This window comes from Brienomyrus brachyistius, chromosome 3 (genome assembly GCF_023856365.1).
Source record: "Brienomyrus brachyistius isolate T26 chromosome 3, BBRACH_0.4, whole genome shotgun sequence".
In the NCBI taxonomy this organism is placed as follows: Eukaryota; Metazoa; Chordata; class Actinopteri; order Osteoglossiformes; family Mormyridae; genus Brienomyrus; species Brienomyrus brachyistius.
Window position 1 is genome coordinate 7,311,978 of NC_064535.1, and position 22,918 is coordinate 7,334,895.

At 52.2% G+C, this 22,918-nt stretch overlaps 1 protein-coding gene across 1 annotated transcript in view; it reads right to left on the reverse strand.

Annotated features, from left to right (window-relative positions):
• Positions 1–22,918, reverse strand: part of LOC125738604 (homeobox protein Meis1-like) — a 46,404-nt gene that overhangs the window by 13,239 nt on the left and 10,247 nt on the right. Inside the window, exons 7-11 of the mRNA XM_049007762.1 lie at positions 19,528–19,639; positions 6,763–7,096; positions 3,113–3,281; positions 2,638–2,913; positions 1,060–1,122 (exon numbers count right to left, since the gene is read on the reverse strand). Coding sequence (XP_048863719.1) covers positions 1,060–1,122; positions 2,638–2,913; positions 3,113–3,281; positions 6,763–7,096; positions 19,528–19,639 — 954 coding nt within the window. The remainder of the gene's footprint in view (positions 1–1,059; positions 1,123–2,637; positions 2,914–3,112; positions 3,282–6,762; positions 7,097–19,527; positions 19,640–22,918) is intronic.

Consider the following 22,918-nt stretch of genomic DNA (forward strand, 5'->3'; position numbering starts at 1 on the left):
AAGGTTGGCGTTTGCTGGTGCACACCTGCCACTCAGCACCCCATGCGGGCTGGAGAAGGGTCCCGGCGGCTCGACGGACTGCGACTGATGAGGCCCGGCTAATTCAAGGGCGATTACGCAGGCCGCTGAACCTCTTTAAGCCCATAATTACCGCCTATTTGAGAGAACATTTAAAAGCCAGTCGGCGCGGCTGGGCCTGTCGCTGCTGGAGGTGGAGCGCTTGTCTGGGGGGGGGGGGGGGGCTAATACCTGCTGCAGCAGCAAGACAGATAGCTTAGCGCCTAGCATAGCACTTAGCCTAGCGCTTAGCCTAATGTGTAGACAGAGGGACTACAGCCCAACCGTCAACCTTCCTGGACCTCATTCCCCATAATGCAGCTAAACTGGGATACGCCGACATGCGTAAAAAGCATTCAGTGGGGGCAGCAGCAGTGGTGAAGTTAATATTAAGCTAACAGGGTTTCAACGCAGCACCTATTTCTCCCGCTCAAGGAAAATGACACTGCCCCGAAACCCAATACCCTAAAGAAGCAATTTTGCGGACCAGAAGAACATCCGAACTGCCCTCGCGACGTCATTATGTCATTACTGCAATTACCCTCTTGCCCCCACTGTTTTAATTGTTGTCCATGTGAAGACTGGGGTCAAGGATCAGAAGGCAGTTAAATCTAGGCAAAGGGGTCCCACAATCATTCCCTTATGGCTGAGCCGCTTCATGAAGGTGACGCAAAGGATTATGGGTAGGTGGAGGTACACCACCTTCACCCGTCTTCCTTGCTTCCTTTCCCTCTCTTCCCTTCTTCATCACTGCACCACTCTGAGGGATCAATGGTTAAATCTATCATTGCAAACACCTTCATCCCCAGACTCCCCCTCCATCACCCAGCATACCCTAAGCATGCCGTTACCGGTAAAACACTAAGTGGTGTGAGTGCCACAAAGGGTGGGCCAGGAGGCTGCCATCTTGACCAAGGCAGGGTGGTTCCAGCAGACCCTATCACTGCCCCCCTTTCCCAGTTCCCCAAACTGAGGCTACCTCAGTTAACCAGCAATACTCACCCGCACCAAAGTGCCCATCTTACACAGTCCCATCAGCAGCCAAAAGGGGGTGCTGTGGAGGCCCTGTCAAAAATCAGGGAGCTGAGAATGGGGAGTACGGGAACTCTCCAGTACTCACCGGTCGCCACGGTTCTCGTATCCCGGAGAAATCGATGGAGGTAAAGACAAAGGCATTTTTTAAAAGGGTCTAGGATTCAATCCGCCGCCCCAGCTCCGGTCCATTAACCAATTTATGCACTTACACATGATGGCATAAAATCATTTAATTTACCTCTTGTCGATGATAGTCGCGCACCGGGGCAGAATCCAAGTCCGTACCTCCGACGTCAAACTGTCTCTCCAAACAAATGGTGGCAGCCAATAGAGAGCCACCCTCAGCTGGGCATGATTCAGGAATCCACCCCATATGGACCTCGTGGCTAAAGCACTAGCAATTTGCTAATCGGGGGAGGGGTTAGTCTCACACAAGATGCTACATCCTCTCGGGTCCAGGATAAGAGAAGGTTCTTAATCTACATTTATGGGACCAGGTACAGAAATACTTTTGACGACCCGGAACTAGGTCAATAGCCCATACGAACCATGGTTTACTAACCTGCCTTCTTAACGGGTTGCAGAATGGAGATACTGAGTACCATCAATCACCCCGCAGATGGCCTTTCCAACAGGGGGTGGGGGGTGGCTGAGGTGTCCGTCTGCCACCCCCACAGCAATGTGGTGCCTGTCCATCACCTCTATCTAATTTAGCCCCCCTGCCATTCCACCAACCTCCTGTCCAGCGTCCACAAAGACAGACCCTACAGAGATTCTGCCTGGTTGTCCCAGGGGCCCGTCAGATGGGTAATGGATGGTGTTTGTATCTAGGGTGAGGAGACCCGGGGCATGGGAGGGGGAGCAGCCGGTGGGTGGGGGCTGACCCACTGACTCTACTGCCACATATCTAAGAACTGCCACATCACGCTGTCTATATAACAAACACCGAGCCTTGAGGAGATGAGACAGGTCAGGGGAGATGGCCAGTGGGACAACAAACTACTTAACAAACAGACACGATCAATCAAACACAGAGTCTGGAAGCAGAGCTCTGGACCTCAGTGTGTCAACTGGTCCTCAGGCAGAACCATTCACCAGGCTCAGATGGTCTGGTAGGTAGTTACTCAAATGTGCTGCATATAACTACAGAGCAGAATGAATGTGGATAAGTATTTATGGCAGATGGGTGGGTAAGGCACATCAGGTATGAGATTGCTGTGTTCGGGGAGGAGTTCATAAGGACATAAACCAAAGGATGCAATGTAAGGAGAGGACATACTGTGGTAGATATTTGTTAGCTGTTTCCCTGTTTTGTCCATCTATGCAATGTCCTCTGTCCGATTCATAAAAAAAACACTCAAGACAAATGCACAAAATCATTAAAAGCATCCATACAGAATGAAATGAAAGATAAAAAAAACCCATGCAGCGGCATATAAATAAAATAAAATGTGATACGGTTGATTTAATGTTTTTTTGGAAAAAAGTCACCATAAAACATTCGCATGAAAGCGTTAAATTGAGAAGCGAGGAGACGCTGTGTACACGGAACACGTGGTCGCGGGTCGGGGTATGACCGCGGGACAGGGACAGGGACATGGACAGGGACAGGAACAGGAACAGGGACATGGACAGGGACATGGACAGGGACAGGGACATGGACAGGGACAGGAACAGGGACATGGACAGGGACAGGGACAGGGACAGGGACATGGACAGGGACATGGACAGGGACAGGGACATGGACATGGACAGGGACATGGACAGGGACAGGGACATGGACAGGGACAGGGACAGGGACAGGGACAGTGCACGTTTTCTCTATGTGCCATCTGAAGAGCCCTTTATCTTCTTATCAAGGAGTGCCTCCAATTCTGACTTCTACTCAGACAAAATTAAGGAATAACCGGAGACCGTTGGCTGCCAAATTGGATTTGCAAATATTAATATGAATGGAATTCTTCTCCCGGGGAGTGCAAGCTTGGACCAATGGGCGGAGCTTCTCGCTGCTCTCATTCACCAGGGGTGGGGGGAGGGGGGGTGTCACGGGTCTCTGGTCAGGAGCTCTCTGTCTCAGCGAGGCTGGGGCAAAGCCCAGCTGGGAATATGAGCAGGGGGCCTTCGGGTTGGCCCCAGTACCAGGACCCCAGCCATACGGAATGCCCTTTTTGCCGTGGATGACTGGCATGCTGACATCTCAGGTCCCAGCAGAGGACAACCAGAGAATAACAGCATCTGAGGCCCAAACAGACTTTGGACTCCCAACAGATGAGGAATATCGCATGCTTTGATTCTGAGAGGGATCCCCCTGGCTGGTGCTACGCCTTAGGTCTATCCTCCCTGCCAGATCCAAGGGCAACTAGGGAAGTCTGTCATCCTGCCCAATCTCGTATCGCCAAGCCCCGCCCACATCCTCAACAGCTTTTTTAAGGAAGCATCCACAGCCCAAGAGGCGACGATTCTGCCGACCAGGGGACCCGCATCTTCGGGAAGTGTCGCTATGGAGATAGGGACGCATGGCGACGAGGTCGCATCACAACTCGCCACTGCGCCAGAGCTGTCCGCCCCACTAACAATCTAAAGGGGGCACCCAGGAGGCCTCAGTTCCCGCTGCTGACAAACCTGTTTATCTGTGTTATTAACCGCACATTAAGTGCACTCAACTCCGGCCGGGACCTAGCGCTGCACAAAAAATCTGCAGTGCTGTAAAATCACAAACTCCATCAAAACAGACGCATTTAGGTTTTATGCACTGAGACAGATGGAGACCTTTCCGGACTAGAAAGCTTTAAATTAAATAAAACTTAGCAAAACTGCTTCAGTACAGTAAAACAAAAAGAAATGAATGGAATGGAATACGATTAAACTGAAAGAAGTCTGCTCTTCAATACTGCGTGGCACTGTCACATGACCAAGGCAAGATGTGATTGGCCAGATTTGTCAAGGGCTAGTTTTACTGTCATGTGACCAGCCATGATGGGGCGAGGGCCAGTTTTACTGCCATTTGACTGGCCAAGATCTATGAACGAAAGGCACGGAGATGAATTATGGCGGGTTTTTTTTCACACCTGGTTCTGTTCAAAACCGCCGCTCACACGGAGTTCCTGCTAATTGAGCTGCCAGGGAACGTGCCCATAAAGAAAATGACTCTGCCCTTGATTGCGTTAACAGGGATTAAGCCCCTCCAATTTGGGTTTTCCTAGGCAGCCCAATTCGCCCGCGTGCCTGCATTTACGAGCCATCAGCACTGAGCCCCCCCCCGCTCGCGTACAAACGATGGATGCGGCCAGCGGGCAGGTCTTCCACACCGGCAACACACTGACCCGAGCGAGGACCTCCCGGCACTCGCAAGGCAACAATCTCGCGCCGGGATTCTGGCTAATTACTCCATCATGTCATTTCTCAAATTGCCTTTTCATCAGGGATCGTAACTCGGAACGCGGGCACAGTGGGAATTTTTGGGCCCTGGCTTTCATTTAGTACTTATTTCTCGTTAAATTAAACAAGAAAATAGTGGGGGGGCGGAGGAACAGAAGGGGGTGGAAGGGGGAGGAGTGCTGCTAGAGTTCAAAGCGAAAGGATGCCGGTAGTGGTGGTGGTGGTGGGGAGGGGGTGTTCTGCTGTACTCCACAGTGCCCCCTAGAGGCAACTGAGCAGCTTACTTTTTTTTTTGCAACAATCTCGTTCCCAAATGTGGTTTTACCTACTACACCTAGGGGAATGACTAAAATGAAGGGGACTGCAAAGGCACATGTTAAAATCAGGGTATTTCCTACTGATCAGCACCCTGCCTTCCTTTGTCGCTCCCTGTCTTTCTCATCCTCTTCACGATGGCATTCAAAGGCACCCCAACCCCATCCAAAGGTGCACAGTGCTTCACACATACACAACCCAACACCCGAGATTATCAATGACTCCGGTATACATTTCAGTATAAAGAGTGACAAGCACAGAGTACTCAACTGGTTGGTTGAAACAAGATCTTGGACTGGATTTCCACTTTCTGCGCCTGAACCTTCCACCTCTGGATAAGGGTTAGGGTAACGCCAGCCTCAATCCACCAGGATGTGAACTAACCACTGCTCATCCTTCCTGGCTCTCCAGCTCTCTGTTCAGTCTCTAGTACAGTGAAATCCAGCATTGACGGCTGCCCATCACAGACATCGATGCTGACCCCCTCGTCCCACCACAAAACTCCTGAGGAAGCAACCAACATCCCCCCCCCCCAACCCCCCCGCTGCATGATTTTCGGGCCAGGGTGTCCGTAACAGCAATCGGCGGACAAGCTAAAGCTAACCTTTTCACTCTGGGGTCTTGTGGAAACTCGGGTGTGATGCAAGAATGGAGGTCTTTGCTGAGACTGTAAAGCTGAACCAGAACAGCAATGCAGGCTCATGGATCTGCATTCCCACTAAATATCTCCAGAAGAAAAATATACTCCTGATTGTGGCCCCCCCATATGTTTACTGTACATGTGGTACATGACCCCCCCCCACATACATTTATCATACCTTTGCCCTTACCATTGCAAGGCTGCTCTGACAGAAACTCATACGATGAACAGAGCATATGAACAGCGAGCTCATAGTTTGCCGTCTACCTCATACCACGTGCCGATTCCTGGTAATGGCCGCTTCTGGATTCGGCCCCTGAACAACAAACACCTGGTTTGGAGGCCACGACATTGGCAGTGAAAGCTAGCATTAGCACGAGAAGCATTAGCGCCAATGTTAGCAGAGGTGTAAACGTTATTGTTAGCATTAGCGCTCATGCTAGCAAGCAACAGCGTCAGCTAGCAGTCGTTGGCTAGCAGTAGCATGAAAGTGAAGGTTAGCGTTAGCCTGGTCCCCGTGAGGACAGCGCACGCTGTCGCAGGTGCAGGGTGCCCCCTGCACATTCAGCAGCCTCCAAGTGGGGGCACAAGTGCAGAAACTCACAAAAAAGATTCCCTTTTTGCTAAAGACTAGCAGGAAAAAGAGAAATCACCCCCCCTACTTCCCTCCTCCCCGTACTCGCTACAATGAAAGGCAGCCTTGATACCAGAGCTGCAACAGATCAGCCTCTTTTTGCTCCCAGAAGACACCAAGGGCTGGGGGGGGGGGGGGGTACAGAAAAGCACTTTATCTGTTCTGCAGACGGAGCTTCAGCCTGAATCAAACGCTAACCGCACGCTCACAGAGCTCGCATGCAACGTGTACATCACAGGCCGGCCAGGGGCACCCAAGCCACCGCGTCTGAGCAAGGCAGCGGTCACGGGATCTTATGGGCCCCGCGGCCCGGCCGCCTCGGGCCCCGGCATCTGAAAAACTAGGAGGCCGTCCATGTCCATCGAGGCGGACATGCCGGACGTGAAACCTGCTCGCAACCGAGGACGTGCTGTAAGAGACGCTTTTTGGTTGTGTCCGTGCTGCCCTGCAGCAGTGTAGACTGGGGGCGTCGATGGCGAGGGGGCCAGGATTCATCGCCACGCCCTAAATCCCCGTAAACACCACCCAGCGAGGGAAATCATCTTTCACGGCGCAGGATCTCGACAACTGCCCTGAAAGAGCCGGCGGCGATCACGTGATGCGATCCAGGGAGCTGGCCGCCCAGAACCCATAGCCAGCCCCCGTGGCCCCCACCTCATAACCCTCATAATTTAGCCGCCTGATGCTACTACCTACTCGATGCTAAGTGCTAGAGGGAGGGTTTCCACTGTGACCACTCAACCTGCCAAATAGTGTGCTTTGGTTTTGCTGTCTATGCGCGTCAGCATAGGAATGAGGTCGAAAAGCCATACAAGTGACACTGGGTGGGAATGTGGAAGCAGGAAGGTCAGCACAGGTGCAGGGGTCTCGAAAACGGCTCCGTGGAAGATTTACCGTCAGGTGCTGGAAGAGCCAAGCCCTCATGATGTTTGTCGCCACTTTGGGGAAGATGCCCCGCTTTTTGTTGCGCTTCTTCTCCTTGTCGGGGTCGTCGTCGTCCCCCGTGCTCGGCGACGCCACGTTGTCCAGTCCATCGCCTAGGAAATTGGGGAAATTCAGGGGGTCAGGAATGGAGGTGCCATGATCCCAGCCCAGGGAACATTCCGGGCCCTGACTTCTCACAAGTCGGCACTGCTAACATCCATTTTTCATCACACATAAAAATAACATCTTCTGTCTCCTCCCCGGCTAAGCCACACAAAGATGACACCTCAGCCCACCCACCCCACCCCCCCCGCCCCGGCACCTGCCCCCTGCCACCCGCCACCAACAAAACCCCAGTGCTGCTGAAAAACGTTTAGTGTCATTATCAGCCCACAGAAATAATATTTATTAAAACGTGCCTGTGCATTTTTTTTCTCTGCCTCCAGTTGGGGAGGGGGGGGTGCAATACTGCCGCAAAAGGTATGGCGGAGGCGGTGGGGGGGGGGGCGTAGAATAAAGTTATAACGGAGCAGAGCTTTGAGTTCCCGCAATTTTAATAACAATAGCGCTTCAGTGCTTACAGTGACCTGTCGACGCTTGATAAGGTTTTATTAAGGACAGTTACACGAAAAACGGGGGGGGTGGGGGGCTGGAGGTGGGGGGCCGCAGTAGAGGAGGTAGGAGAGAGAGCTTAACCCACCACTGAGCAGAAGGCGGCAAGTTATGTGGGCCTATTCTGCATTTAATGAATACACCTCCACATATCTGGCTAAATCATAATTCCAGTTATTAAAGGCATTCTATACAGCACTGGCCCAATAAAAAGCCCCTCTGCTGTCCCCCGCCCCAAAAAGACCCCCCCCCCCATCCATTTTAGAATGGTTATTAGCATTATTCAGAGACCAAACGATTTCTCCACATAAAATAATAAGTCATAAAGGAAACATGAGGCAGGTAAACAAGGCGGGAAGCTCTGGAAATTTTACGGGATAACCTCCTTCGGCACGACACTTCCAGGAGGCAGGGAGGAAGTGCGACCGGACACCGTTATCTGCTGATTAAGTATGGAATTCCGCTATAGCAGCACACCATGCCGGATGACCATATTTTAACTCCTTCTACCGGAGTCATTGATAATTAATTAATGGGATAATTAATGGGAATATCGTACGTAATCCACTGAAGATTTCTTTCTTTCTTCCAGCTCCGTGCATCAATAGAATAATCAAGGCCCTAAAACAGCCCCTGCTCCCCCCATTACCTCGGGCTAAAGAATTCCTGAAAGCATGCCTTTAGGGCACCTGAATTATATACACCATTAGGAGGGAAAGCACTTTCTACATTCCATATAAAACAGCCAGTCCACCCCTTTCATATAAAACAGCCAGTCCACCCCTTTCCTGTCGGGAAAGTGAGAGAAGGCCCACAAAACTGGGGATTTTTTAAGCAAAAATCGACTGGGGAAAGCTTTTAAGGTACGGACAGTCTCCTCACTTCATTGTGGAGGAATGATAGATTTTTCCCTCTAAAACCCCCATGTCCCATATTTTCCAGAATTCACCCCCCACAACTATATCCGTATTCCTGGTACGTGTTTATACTCGAGCTAAAGGAGCAGGGTGATGTTATACTGGAGGTTGTCCTCCCTACTGTTTTTAGGCAAACAAGGGTGGGGGGGGGGGATCGGCCCCCATCTGGGATGGGGGAAATTGCCCCCGCTGCCCTGTAATCTAAGACGGGGTTTTCATTGAAAGCAAATGCTTGCAATCCGCCACATAGACCCAAGCCCATGTTCACCAAACCCTGGAACAATAACTCCGGGGGGGGGGGGGGGTTTGAAGTGAGAGAAGCACCCCGGGAATGGCAAGAGAATGGGAGGGGGGCACAGAGAAGGGTTCATAGATTTGCGTAGGGGGGGCATTTAAACAATTCAAAAAGCAGCCCCCAATTTTTCACCCGTGCTCAATGTCAATTCTCCTAATTTTTGCTTGAACTCACCATCCCTCAACAACAAAAAATCTTAAGGGGGGGGGGGGATCAATAATACCTCAAGCCTTTGATTTTATTGGTGTTTCCCATTCAGAAAAGCAGCTGGCTCCTACTCCAACAATATCCCCCCCCCCCCCCGCCCCCTATTTGGGACATGTTGTCCGCAGACCCTGCCGCTGACTTCCCGCACCGCCGGAGAAGGGGGCGGACCGGCCAGGCGGGCCGAAGAGGTGGAAATAATCACGGGGATGCCGGCAGACCATAAACAAGCTGCCAGCCTCATTAGGCGAGCAGTAGGCACCGTGGGCGACCCCGGCTCAAACCGGCGGCCCGCACTGCAAGGAAGTGCCAGAGGGCAACTGCAGCCAGCTGCTAATGTGTTGTGACAGCTCCTTAGCGGCTCCGAGGGCCGGTTGGGGGCCGGTGCGGCTCGGCGCCCAAGAGGGGCCCCGGGAATGTCACATCGCCTGGTCCGGCCATGTGCCGTTACCCCCCCCCCACTCAAAATAATATATAAAAAAAAAATTAAATAAAACCTGCGCGCCAATTACAGGGCAGTGCCGGGGGGTGCCAGGAGATGCCCACCGGCAAGCCGCGGAGAGGCGAGCGTCCACCAGAATATTCCGCCGTCCCGCCCCAAAAGCAGGCCGCAGCATTTCAGGCTCTTTGTCAGCAAGGCTTCCCAGCCCCTTATTCCCGCCCTGATCCCTCTCCTGCAGCCTCCATCTTTCCTGTCCTTCCCCATCTTTATCCTCCTCTCTCCCTCCTCTCTTTCTCAAGGCGTATCGTGACATTATCAGAGGAATTCAGGGTAATCCGCGATGATCTGGCAGCTCAGGAAGGGCCGCGCTAATTGGCACTACCTGATCCTTTGTTTTTGCACACAGAGTCACGGAAGGTGCCGGACATTTTTATGCTCCTCTGTAAATCAGCGGCAAGGAGCTAGCGGTCGCTCATGCAGATCCCGTCCTTGTTGGATGGGAGCAGGTCTGTTCGGTGAGTCTGGGGGGAGGAGGGTACTAGCTGGAGAAAAACACCCCCAGTTTCAGTTTCCCTCACATTATTTGAGTGTTTATTTGCTCCATAATTCACTCTTATTTGTTCATCCCTCCAAACGGAAAAATCCGGAATAAGCCGGGATAAGGGATGATCTCCCCATTCCTGAGATGCACGTCAGTATTTCCCTGCCACCCCCCCCCCCCCCCCCAAATTTTGATCATCACAAAATCTTATAAGCTGTGGTTTGGTGGTAGGGGCCAAAGTGGGGGGGTGGGGGGTTGAGGTTTTCTTCCCGTTCTTCTTATTTTTAAACACCATGATTTTTGTGTGTGTGTGCGAGACCCCCCCCCAGAGAGGGCCTTCTGACCTGTGTCAGTTCCTGCAAAGACCTGCCCGCTGCAGGCGCACTCAGTTCACCCGGTCCCCAGGGTCCCGATGGGGGGGGGAGACAGAGAAGACTGGGGCTGGGGGCAGGAGCTCAAACAGCGGTTATTGTATTGAGCCTATTCAGAGGTGCAAAGTGGTCACGCTGGCGAGCGGGTCCTTTTACACAGGTCACAAGCCCCACCCACGCGAGTCCATGCCGGAATTCCTCCGGCGGAATTCCCAGCGACAACAGCGAGCGAGATCCCGGCTTCAGAAACCTCTGCCAGTGCGGGGGCCCCAAGCCCGGAGTCCGCCAGGAGTCTCCCAGGAGTCTCCCACTCACCGCGTACCGTGCTCCATGGGGATGCCAACGGTGCCAGGTCTGCTGGTGCCCGTTTACTGGGTTAGCTGAATAACAGTCTCCTCCGGACGGGATGAGACGCCCAGTCGGAACACTATCCAGACCCCCCTAAAGCCCCCTTCCACGCCAATAAAAACGTAAATTAGATATGCTTCCGCTTTTACGGTATTTTCCGTATGAAATTACAGACATACGTGCGTCCGACGCAAAACAATGCCGATGGAGCTAAATAAAAATGTTAATATCCGTTCTGCACGGAGTAAGTTTCTTAATTAAAAGGAAAGAAACATAAAGTAATGACTAATCTGTAGATAAATACTTAATTACTTGCCATAATTACAGTGATTTCTCCTTTTTGAATAATCACCGCTCCTTCAGCGAGTGACAGTGATTAGTTAGTAATTTATAAGCTGAGAGACGGGATCAGAAGAGAGGCTGATAATTAGTATTTTTATGTGATATCGGGTTCAAGCTGACAGGTCGACCCCCATCCAAGTGTCCCATGCGAAATCGCCCTTCCATGTGGGTCAGCCTGGGTTATTCCAACTTCGAAGACGAGGAGGGTGATGTACACACAGGTGGAAGAGGAAATGTCACTGGTATAGACTCGTCCTCAGGGGTCACCACAGACCCCCATCAGAACAGCTCCCACCCACCCACCAATAACACATTGAGAACACAGTGCTGGACTCCAGGAAGGCTCCGGGAGGCGGGGAAATGAAGATGGCCACATGCCACCAAGTCATCAATTTCCCCCCAAAACCAAAAACCCATCTACAGGTCTATTACACAAAAAAGAAAGAAACCTACACAAGTGAGCTGGGGAGGAGGGGCAGTGGGTTGGCTGCCAACTCGACCAGAACCAAGGGTGGCAATGACTGCTGGGCACTACTAGACACTTCTGGAAACTTCCAACCAGCTGCTGTTCGCCATTGACGGAGCCTCCTCCTTCAATACCATGCTATCGTATGACGCAAGGCGCTTGAGAACCACTTGGCACGGATCCACCGGACCCATTCATTCCAAGCTCTGGAAGAGAACTTCCAGAGAAGCTGGGCCCAGCCTGGATGACACCCATGGGTCCTGCCTGGGACAGTCACACCAGGCCAAGCGGCTGGCCCAGACAGCCACAAACTGCCCAGCCAGCGAAGTTCTGAGGCAGGACACTGAACAAAAACACCCCTCCAGCACTCTATCCAAGATGACAGGACAGTAATCACATTCTCACCAAGAACAGGAGGTTTCTTGACTCAGAGATGATCACGCCAAGGGGAGGTAGCATCAGAATTCACTGTTAATCGCAATCCTCACAAGCAGAGTTCCACAGCACAGTCAGGAACAGAGAAGTTGCTCTTTAAGGTACAGTGTTTTCGTTGTTGTTGCTGCTGCGTGTTTCAGTAATGAGGGCCGGGGAACAAGGCGATTCGAGAACCCCCAGCTGTCCTGCTGCCGGCGGCCCGTTCTCCATGGAATGGCTTTCCGGAAGCCGCCCGGAGGCCCCTGGGCACCCCCGCCGCTGCCAGGGGACTCTCTCTCCGTCCGGCGGGAACTGCAGGGAACTGCGTGCTACGCTCCTGGGAAACGGCAACCCAGGCTGGATAACAGGGAGGATTTATACACAGCGGTCCAGCTATGCTATAGCGCCCCCCGCAGGGCGAGGGAGGAACAGCCGCACAATCTCTCTGCCTCCTGAAGGAATTCCCCGACGGCTCCGGGGGGCCGAAATGCCACACCTGTTCACCTGGGCCCTTTGTCCCCGAGGTTATCGTCGCTTTCCATCTGTGGAATCCAAAACCTTCTATCTCTGCTCTTGCTTAGAACACAAGCAGGGTGTTGGGTTTCAGCTTAGAGTATGCAAGCGCCCTCCCTCTCTCTCACACACACACACACACACACACAGCCAACCAACAGCCCCTCCCCTTAACTGTTTGTTTGCTTTTTACCCTCTACTTAAATCCCCAAAAAAACCTTTGAGGTGGTCTTTATCTCCCCGACACAACCCCCCCCCCCACTCCCCCCAACAGGTATCCATGTCAAAGTGACAGGGGTCCGTCCTAGAGGGGGGTACATTGTTGACCAGGGTCAGTCACAGGTCAAGCTTTTGGCCAGTTGTTAACACAAAACTTCCCCCTAGCTTGTGGTCACAACCCCTGTCACCCCCCCTCCCCTCACCACCACCCCACTGAAACCTCCCCATCTGCTGTCCTGGAGACCCCGTCCCTGGCATTAGCACCCGCAAATAATCCCCTCCCTGTGAAGCGGACTGTGTGACAAATAATAAAAAAAGGGGGGTCAGGAACCTTTGGAGGAATGCAGGAGGGGTGAAATTCCCCAAACGTGGTGCCTGTATGACACGAGCTGCCTGGAATGTCATTCCGAAATGGGAGGCAGGAGATTCCGTCACTGCCGGCCTCCATGTGTGAGTCGGGGCTTCTCACGTACAGTCAGCTGAATTATTATACGTGAAGATGGGATGGGTCCATTGTCATTCAGACGGGTGGATTTACATGTTATTTTAAAAGGGTGAAAAATCAGGAACTAAGTCAACGAGATTAACTTTGAGCGCATCTGCCGAGGCAAACTCTCGTCAAAAGTGAGGGAATTTGGGGGAGGAAGGAGGTCTCGCCCCCACCATTTTTCTTACCCAAAAATTGCGCCACTCCCCAGACTCAGGTCTTTGGAATGTTCCAAAGGTTTCAGAGCAAACACTGACCACCAGTCCATCCACTTTGAGTGACAGAATGACCCGGGTGTTGTTGGAGGCACAAGCCATGCCTGGAAAACATCACGGGGCCTTGAGGGGGGTCCAGCCTGCACGAAAGGGGGGGGGGCGGCTATTTTGGTGGCGTTTATGAAGGTGGGAACACAAACGGTGCGGATTTCTTTCCCGCGAGTGCTGACGAGTGCTTCCTTGCTGGCGGGCCCCTCCGGTGTTGCACATGAATGACCCCCGTTCTATTTTTACTGTTGCGTCATGGGGGCATCTGAAAATAAACATGGGGGGGGGGGCTTCACGAGGCACATGCCAGGACTCAGTCATTAGGGTGACACATCATTCGCCACTGTGGCCAATGCAACTCCGAGGGGCCCGATCTTATCCGAGTTATCCAAGGTGGACTCTGTCGCCGGGTTTGAGAAGGCGGGGCGGGGGGGGGGGGGGGGGGGTCCTCTACTTTTCAGATTTCTGTCCAAATGAAAACCCATGTGTTCGTCATGTGAGGCCAGGCATTAAACCTCCAATCCCCCATATCTCCCTATGACAGCAGGTTATTCCTGAAAAGTGCAACATCTCTGACACCACGCAATCCAGCATGGCCCGCCCCCCCCATCCCAGCTGGTCACTTTGGGGAAATTAAGTAATGTTTACTCGGGACTTTATTGGCCTGTGTAATCCGCAGTGACACACCTGTGACGGACCGCTCTCATCGACGCCCAGTCTCTCTTGGCTGTGTCATAAAACCGGCCGCGTCGCATCTCCCTCAGGTGGAGCCAATACTGTGCAGAGTAAAACGCTTATTCTCTTCTTGTTCTAAATACGGGCGGACGGTGTCGGTTCTGTGGCTAAAACCTTGGCCTTCTCCACCCAGGAGGAATCCTAAGCTCAATCCCGCTGTGGATTCCGGAAAGGGCCTCGTCTCCCCTAATGACAGAGCCGCTTTGTGTCGGTCCACGTCGCCTCTGCCGTGGACGGTGAGCGATAAGCCAACCTGGTTCGCCGGGATCCCTCGACGTCTCGTAATAAGGACAGAAATAAATAAATCCGATCCTGTTCCTTCTTCCGTTTCAGTCCCTGAAAAATAGGCACCTGAGCCAGACCCAAAACAGCACCGGGAACAAAACCAGCATTTTTTTACTTTTAAAAAAATAAATAAATAAATGAAAAATACTGCGGGAAAAAATGACTAAAACCGGAGCAGAAAGTAAAGTGTCTCTTGTGTTTTTTTCTCCTCATTTTTTTCTCCTCCGCATGCCGGACAGGCCAATCCGCCAGAACAGTTCTTGCCAGTAGCGCTCCTTCGGCACGCCGCGGCGCATTTCGGGAGGTGGCGGGAGACTCCAGCCGCATCTCCAACGCAATTTTTTTTTGTGGACTCAGGACGGGCAGACTGCTTTGTTAATGACACCGCAGTTACAGGCGTTCGATGGGTCGGTCTGGCAGATCCTACAAAGCCCCGCCAATGAGGCCGTGTATGAGAAAAATTGTGGAGTGGGGGGGGGTGGGGTTTCACATAGCATTTTTCGGCTCGGGAAAAACGAGCAAGAGGCAGAGGAGAGAAAGACAGATCGGGGAGAGTGTCCATCTCACATACACACGCAAACACACATGCAAAAAGGTTTTAGTTTTTTGGTTGCAGTCATAGGCTGAGTTTCCCGTTGTGGGGACCAGAAAAAATGTCCCCATAATATAACACGCATAACCCACATGCACACGGTCTGACTGCAAGTGAGTCCACCCAGAAACACTGGCTATTATCTGTGGCGGTACGGTACCCCCCAGCAATAAAACGCCACAGCAGCGGAAAGCAGAACACTGTGTGATATATGGCAAGGTGGTTTGTCTGTCAATCATTTTTTCCTCTTTTCCCCTTGTTGTCCCCCCCCCCCTGCCCCCCCCCCCCCCGGTTCCCACGCTGTTTGACCAAAGCACCCAGCTGCTATGGGAACCGGACGTACGCCGACAGACACCCACCTTATACGAGGATGGGCGCACGGCAAGTACGTGCATGCTGCCGTATCAGCTGACCCGGACAGACGGAGCCCCCGGGGGCCGTAACCATAGCAACGATCACACACCTGAGCGAGGGGGTGGGGCCTGCTCCCCAGGTGACCTCGGGGTTACGATACAAGTGAGCCTCACTAACTCTTAAATTAAATGACAAATTAAAGTATTTCAAGGACCAAGGCGGAGCGTACCATCTGTAATACGGTATATATGCACTAGGGTTAGTCACCAGACTTAACTTAATACCCCCAAAAGAGATGGATCGTCTTTACAATGACCAGACGTGGAAAAGCTGGTAAGCTACCATCTCACACATCCTATTATCTGCGTAAGCCGCAAAAGAGTAATACTCAGATCTGATTCTCCCAGGACTGACGCACATTTATCAGCCCCCCAACTAGGTTCACCATTGACCACCTCCCCCCCCCCCAGCAAAGCTGCCCCTCCTCCCCACTCTAAAATTCCTCAGCTACAGGGCTTGCAAACCCGCACTCCTTTCCATGGTGTTCTAACCAAAAGGGGCTTTTAATAAATGCAGGAAAACCCAGCACTGACAGATGGATTGGTGGCGGAAGAGGGCGGCCCCCGTCTGAGCTGGGCACAGCAGCAGCAGCGGCAATTAAACGGCAAAAGGTGCAATGAAAGCTGCCCCCCTTGAGAGCCCTGGGGGGTGGGGGGGGGGGAGCGAGTCATATTACCGAAATGTGTGAAGAATAGAAGAACGGCGTCACATGACACGGGACCGTGGATCAAGTGGGAATGGGGGGGGGGATTCCCTCGTGGTGCTGGGGGAGAGGCACACTCTACCTGGCTTTCCCCCCCCTCCCAGCTTTTCAAACACTACCTGAGGGGCACGGATCTGGAACCCACGTCTGCTCTTGGGGGGGGGGGGGGGGGCAGGCTTTTAGATGTCAAGGCATTTTCCTGCATGGAGTAAAGGTAGGATGATAAAGGAAATCCCCCCCCCCCCACCCTAAACACCATAGCCTAGAGTACCAGCTCAGCAATTCCTCACACGTTTGGTGCTTCTGAAATCTGGGCAAGGGTGCCCCCCCCCCAGGTAAAAGAAAAATGAGAGATGGCTCCCTTCTTTCCAGTGAAGAAGATACCAGTGGTTAAAGTCTGTTCTGAAAGGAGGATTCCGCTGGGGAGCCGAAACACAGGTTAGACACAGTGTCCCAGGGCAAGGGTGCTGGTCTGGGTCCTGCAGTGGCGAATGGGGCAGAACCGTCACCGCGCCATCGACAGGGGTCTGCTCCTTCAGGAGCGCTCGCGGAAGCTGCCGGAAGCGTGTCATTACCCAGTTTCCTCCATCTTAGCATTACGATGGAGAGACGCACACAGGGCTGCTTTCCACTCAAGTTTTGTTTTTTCTTTTTTTGGTCTTTCCTGTCAGGAAGGTCCCTCACATCTGGCACCAGGCACTCCCCCAGGATGGCTGCCCGCCTGGTTCCGCCTTGGTCCCCCCCCCCCCCCACTAAAAAGTGTAAAGATGCTCAGCTCATAACTAAGTAACCAAAAGCGCCTCCATAGAGAGACAGACAGACAGAGACACAGACAGGCGGATAGAAAGATGAACAGACAGACAGGCAGACAAACAGACGAATAGACAGACAGACAGGCAGACGAATAGACAGACAGACAGGCAGACAAACAGACGAATAGACAGACAGACAGACTGAGAGACAGGCAGCATGAATAGACAGACAGGCAGACAAACAAACGAATAGACAGACAGACAGGCAGACAAACAGACGAATAGACAGACAGAGAGAGAGACAGGCAGACAAACAGACGAATAGACAGACAGGCAGAGAGACAGGCAGATGAATAGACAGACAGACAGAGACAGGCAGATGAATAGACAGACAGACAGAGAGACAGGCAGATGAATAGACAGACAGACAGAGAGACAGGCAGATGAATAGACAGACAGGCAGACAAACAGACGAACAGACAGGACAGACAGAGAGACAGGCAGATGAATAGACAGACAGGCAGGCAGACAAACAGATGAATAGACAGACAGACAGAGAGACAGGCAGACAAACAGACGAACAGACAGACAGGCAGAGAGACAGGCAGATGATTAGACAGACAGACAGGCAGACAAACAGACGAATAGACAGACAGGCAGAGACAGATTCCTTGGCTTCGCCTAATCACATGAGAGGAGGACCATACCGCAGGACCTGCTCCAAACCAGAAACCACCCAAAACGTCAGAGGAGTCCTCTGCTCCAAATGCCACCACCGTGGAGAAGCTCAGCGGCTTCTGTGCGGCACCGAGCCCGGCCAGCGCCAGGGCCACCATATGGCCCGTCAGTGTCGGGGCCGCGGCTCCCGTGCCAGGCCCGCCCGCCCCCTACGGGTGCAAGAGAAACCCGTACTGTCGTCTGGTCAGCCCTGGCACACAAAACTGACCCGGCCTCGCAGGACAGAATGACCCGGAAAGACTACGGGAATGAAAAAAAGAAAACAATGGAAGTCACCAGAGATGGAACTACCCTTTGCTGAGCGAGCGACAGGGCGAGAGAGCGAGACAGCGAGAGAGAGAGAGAGAGAGAGGAGAGAGAGAGAGAGAGAGAGACCACATCCAGAAAAATAGCAAGGCCTGCATTTGCCAAACAGTAATAATAAGCTTATGTGGAATTATATTCTAGTTGAGAAGCCCCAACCTACAGATACTCCTTATCCCCCGTTAGTCAGTAATTAACCCACATTAACTCTGCGTTCATGTTCATGTCCCCAAGCACAATGACATTCAGACTTGTGCATGATTTCAATTATTTCACTCGCTGCACCGCGGCTAACGGCAAAGTTTAACAACCGAAATGTCGAAAAGCATCCACTGTAAGAATATGAGGCGGGCATCCACACATCTTGATATCATATCCATAGAAGTTTTGATAGCTATAGCATGGAGCTATACTTTTAAATACAGGAACACATGTGTATATGAATATCTATAGGATATTTATGTACATAACTTTGTGACAAGTAATTTATCATCTTGACTTTCATCTTATGACTATAGCTGAAAGAACAAACAGAGCCCATGGTGCGGCACTGGGTGGGGGGGGGGACACATAAAGTCAGTTGACCATGTGGATGTGAGTAGGAAAAGAAGCGTCAGATTGGTCGATGAGAGACCCGAGGTGAATGAGAGGCCCAATCAAGTGTGAGATGAGCTCATTAAGGCCCGCCCTCCTCAGAGTGGTGTCCGGCATTAGTCAGCAGGCATGTGATGACCACTCGGTGGGGGTGGGATGATCTGCCCACTGGCTGCAGAGGGCCCCAAACCGCAGCCTCTTCAGTGTCTTCAATAATAAATGAAAATGCACCCCCCACCCCACGTAGTTCGTTTGAAGCGGTTCACTGCAGACACAGAACTGTATACCCGATGGTTTACATGTGGCCTGGTGGGGGCACTCTCAGTCCCATGCGCCCCCAAACTGCCCCCCCTCCCGCCCCATCCCCCGCAGGCCATCGGCGAGGGCGGCGGCAGCAGCGCATCAAAAAGTCCCACAGCAGGAAACAAGGGGGGGGGGGGCGTGTCCATCAGAATCCGCCACGGTCCGCTTTGCCCATGGTGGGGACACACGAGACGCCCCTCTAAGATTTCTAAGATTTCCCTCGCCGACACGCTCGCCCCCGTCATCAAAAAATTCTCAAGTTATCTACCGATGCACCAGCCGATCGATGTGCGGAGGAACAGCGGCGTGGCGAATCCTCACGGCCTGTTTAGTTATCGCTGTCGGACTCGGGGGGGCGGCGAATTCCAATGCTGTTCTCAGCCGTCATGGGAAAACACATCAAGGCCCCGATAAAAGCCCAGCCAATGGCCACACCTCTCTTTCACTTTCTCCGCAGGCGCCCAAAGCGAGGGGAACATTCCGGTAACAAACCAAGGAGAAGCCCTCCTCCGCTGATCTACTGGACATTTGTCTTTCTAACCCAGACCAACATAGGGTTCTAATTTATAGTACGTGGTACTACGCCGCAGAGTGAATCAGCATACCCCCGCCAAGGCCCAAAAAACACTGCCCCCCAGTGGCTGGTCCCCCTTACCGCAGTGTAGCCCATCAGCCCAGGGACTGCCCTTACCTTGCTCGCTGCTGTTGTCCCCGCTGTGTGACGTGTGTCCCCCGCTAGAGGGCCCCGGCGTGCCATCGGAACGCGTGGATGCCGTGTCATCATGGTCTCTGTTCCATGTGGTCTGTGAGTGGGCGTGGCCAAGTGGGCAAAGACAGAACAGCAGCAGTCAATCCCAGGTTCACATCATCAGAGCCCTGACCCCCAACCAAGAGTTGAGATCCACTGCGGCCCCTGGAGCTCCAAAAGTCCTTCGTCCGGCTTTGCATCCGCCAAAAGGTAAACGACCGAAGGAAACATAGCGCCCCCTTCAGACAGGGGGTGATAGTAGCCCTTCGTGCCAGGCAAATCTGGGAGCCCAGTACCTTTTATACATCAGCAACGGGGGGGACTTCCTGCCTCATAATGGAAATCAAACATGGACATTTTACAATGGAGTGTGTGCAGAAGGGAGGGTAGGGGGGGGTCCTGTTGACAATTAAGCTTAGGCCCCACAATGGCAGCAGAGAGTCAGCTGTTTGGCGGATGGTGTGGAGCAAATGGAGCAGACAAGATTGAAGGGGAGTGGGCAGAGCAGGGCGGCCAGCCGGCCGGGCCTGGCTCCCTCAGCCACATGCCGGCTCTCTCGCTTGCGGGCCCCAACACGAAACAGATGTTGCCCCTTATCACCGGGTGCCTCTCAAACTCAACGCTAGTGTAGGGAAGAGGGTGAGTGGGATTACTAAGAACTGAAAAATAACCTCTGCTGGTAGGGTAGACATAGACACAGTCACACGCAAGCCCACCCGAGCCCACCCAAGCCCACCCGAGCTAGCGGGCCTGCTCATCGCCTGCCTGAGCACTGCACCGGCCTCCGATTCGGCAATCGCAGCCGATCGTTACCCGGCTGGTTAGTGACGGACCAGAGAACACCTCCAGGGGGAGTTGGGGGCCCTGTGTTTACATCGTAGACATATTTCGTGAGGATTTGGGCCTCGCTTGTTTTCCACCTTAAAGACGATTAAACAGAAACTAGAAATCTGAATCTTTCTCGTGATACAGTACAGTTCTGTTTCATTTAGATTAGGGTCTAAAATGTTATTTGCAAATAAATAAATAAATAATATATGATCAGCTCCTAGGATCATAAAGACTGAATCATAACGGCTGAATGCTTTTATGATGATATTTTAATAATCACAAAGAACGAACAAAAAAGTCGCTAGGAGAAAACGAAAAAAAAAGACTGTGACCTACAGCCACCCCCATGAAGCTCCACCTTTCAGTGCCGGTCTTACCCCCCACCCCCCCCCCGCCAGCGAATTCACGTGCTTGTGGCAGGGGCGAAAATGTATTAGCTAAAAAAAATGGGGGGGTTACAAAAAAAAAAGGAAAGAAAAATGGTGTATTATCCAGCATACCGAAGGAATGTTGTAAGGGGTAATGTGGAACACATGCTCAGAGCACAAAGAGTTAAAACGACATCTCGCCCATTTCTATGACTCCTGCTTTTGGAGGGGGGGGGGGGGCACTTGTTTATTCAGAGCTTTGTGAAAGAGAACAGTACAGCACCCGGGGGACCACACGGCCCGAGCGCTAAGCTCCGACGTCCAACATGTTAGAGGGTTTTTATTTTTTTGCTCTCTCTCTCCAGCAAATCCCACTTGAAAATATAATTAGGAAGAGAAAATGGCAAACTATTGCATTAACTGTAATTGAACAAAAGACCAAGCAGACATATGGGAGGTTACGGAGTTGGGAGGGGGCGGGCGGGGTGCCCCCATGGGACAGAGAGACGGAGTGGGCCTCGGATCCAGAGAGAGGCATCTCCAGTTGTAGGAGGGAGGGGTTGCAGAGTTTTGGGTGTGTGTGTGTGGGGGGGGGGGGGGGTCACAGTCTATTTATAATGTCTCGGACACTCCTGTTGATCGCTGATCTGGCTTGGTAATTAATAGGAAACACCTCGATAACACAGGACCAGTGTAGCCGGGGGGGTACGCAAGCAGATAAGCAGGGGAAACAAATACAAGCATGCACACACACATGCTAGAAGAAACGGCAGGCCAGTGGGCAGCCCAGCGGCTGCTGCACGCAGTTGAAGGTGCACGCAGTGAAGGTGCACGCAGTGAAGGTGCACGGTCCTGCCCAGCGTCGATTCGCCACGCGGAAACACACACACTCGCTTCACTGTCCCTACTAATGAGCTGACTTGGATTTATTCAGCTCTCTGTCTCTCTCACTCTCGCTCTCCCCCCTCACTCTCCCAGCTTACCCTCCCCCTTCATACTCTCTCTCTCTCTCTTTCTCTCTTCCTCCCTCTGCCTCTCCACAGTGCAGGATGTAGATTAATTCAATGCTTAATTGTTTAGTAAATTCAATTTTCCACATTCTATTCTGTGCAACCTTAGCTAAACTTCTTAAATCCTCGGTCCTGAGCTGAGGGACTAGCGTTTGAGATCTGCGCCTATCACTCTCTCTCTCTCCCTCTCTCTCTCTCTCTCTCGATCTCTCTCTTTCTCTCTTCCCCCTCCTCACTCTCTCTTCCTCTCTTTCATCACTGCTTTCTTCCTCCGCCACTTAATTCGCCGTGAAAAGATTTTCCTTGCTGGAAATTCTGATTCCTCTATGATCGGTGAAGCATTCCAATTCATTGCCTTTTCATTGTGTCGGGTCTTAGACGCTTTTCCCCCCCCCCCCCCCCCCCCCCCCCCCCCCCTTTTTTTTTCTCAGCACCCTCCCCATATTCCACAAGCACTCATCCACAAAACGCCTGCTTGCCAACTCGATTATACTAATAAAAAAAGGAAAAAGAAAATCACGCAAGCTGCCAGGCATTAACCCATCTTTTAAATACCTCTGGTGAGGATACAGATAGTCATTTATATGCAAGAGCCCTTCTGAGAAAGAAATCGCACACAAACAAGCGGCCAAATACAAATAATGACATACAAGTGCTGGTATTAATATCGAACTCACGCTGTGTTTATGCGGAACTCATGCGAAACTCTTTCGAGACATTAAAAGTGACAGTTTTCCCAAGTGCTCATTTTCTAAGCTCGGATCAACGGGGATTAAATGTGTGGTCACATAGCAAGAAGAATGAATGTGGGGTCTTGTCACGGGAGTCACCGATAAATAAAGAGCGCGACCCTCCCCCGCTGCGGGCGCGCTGTTTATTTCTGCTTTCCGGGATGCCGATCGGCGACAGCAGCAACAGGACCGGCGACATCGGCGACCGAAAGCCCAGGGGATGCACTCTCGATATGCGGGGACAGGGAAGTAGGCGCTGTTTAACTGGCATACCCCCTATCCCCATCACCGAGACCACCACCGTAACTGCACACAATCATTGAAACAAATACCTCGGCAGTCAAACATCAAGAAAGTAAACGGTGTATATTCTCTTGCTTTAAAACAGGTACAG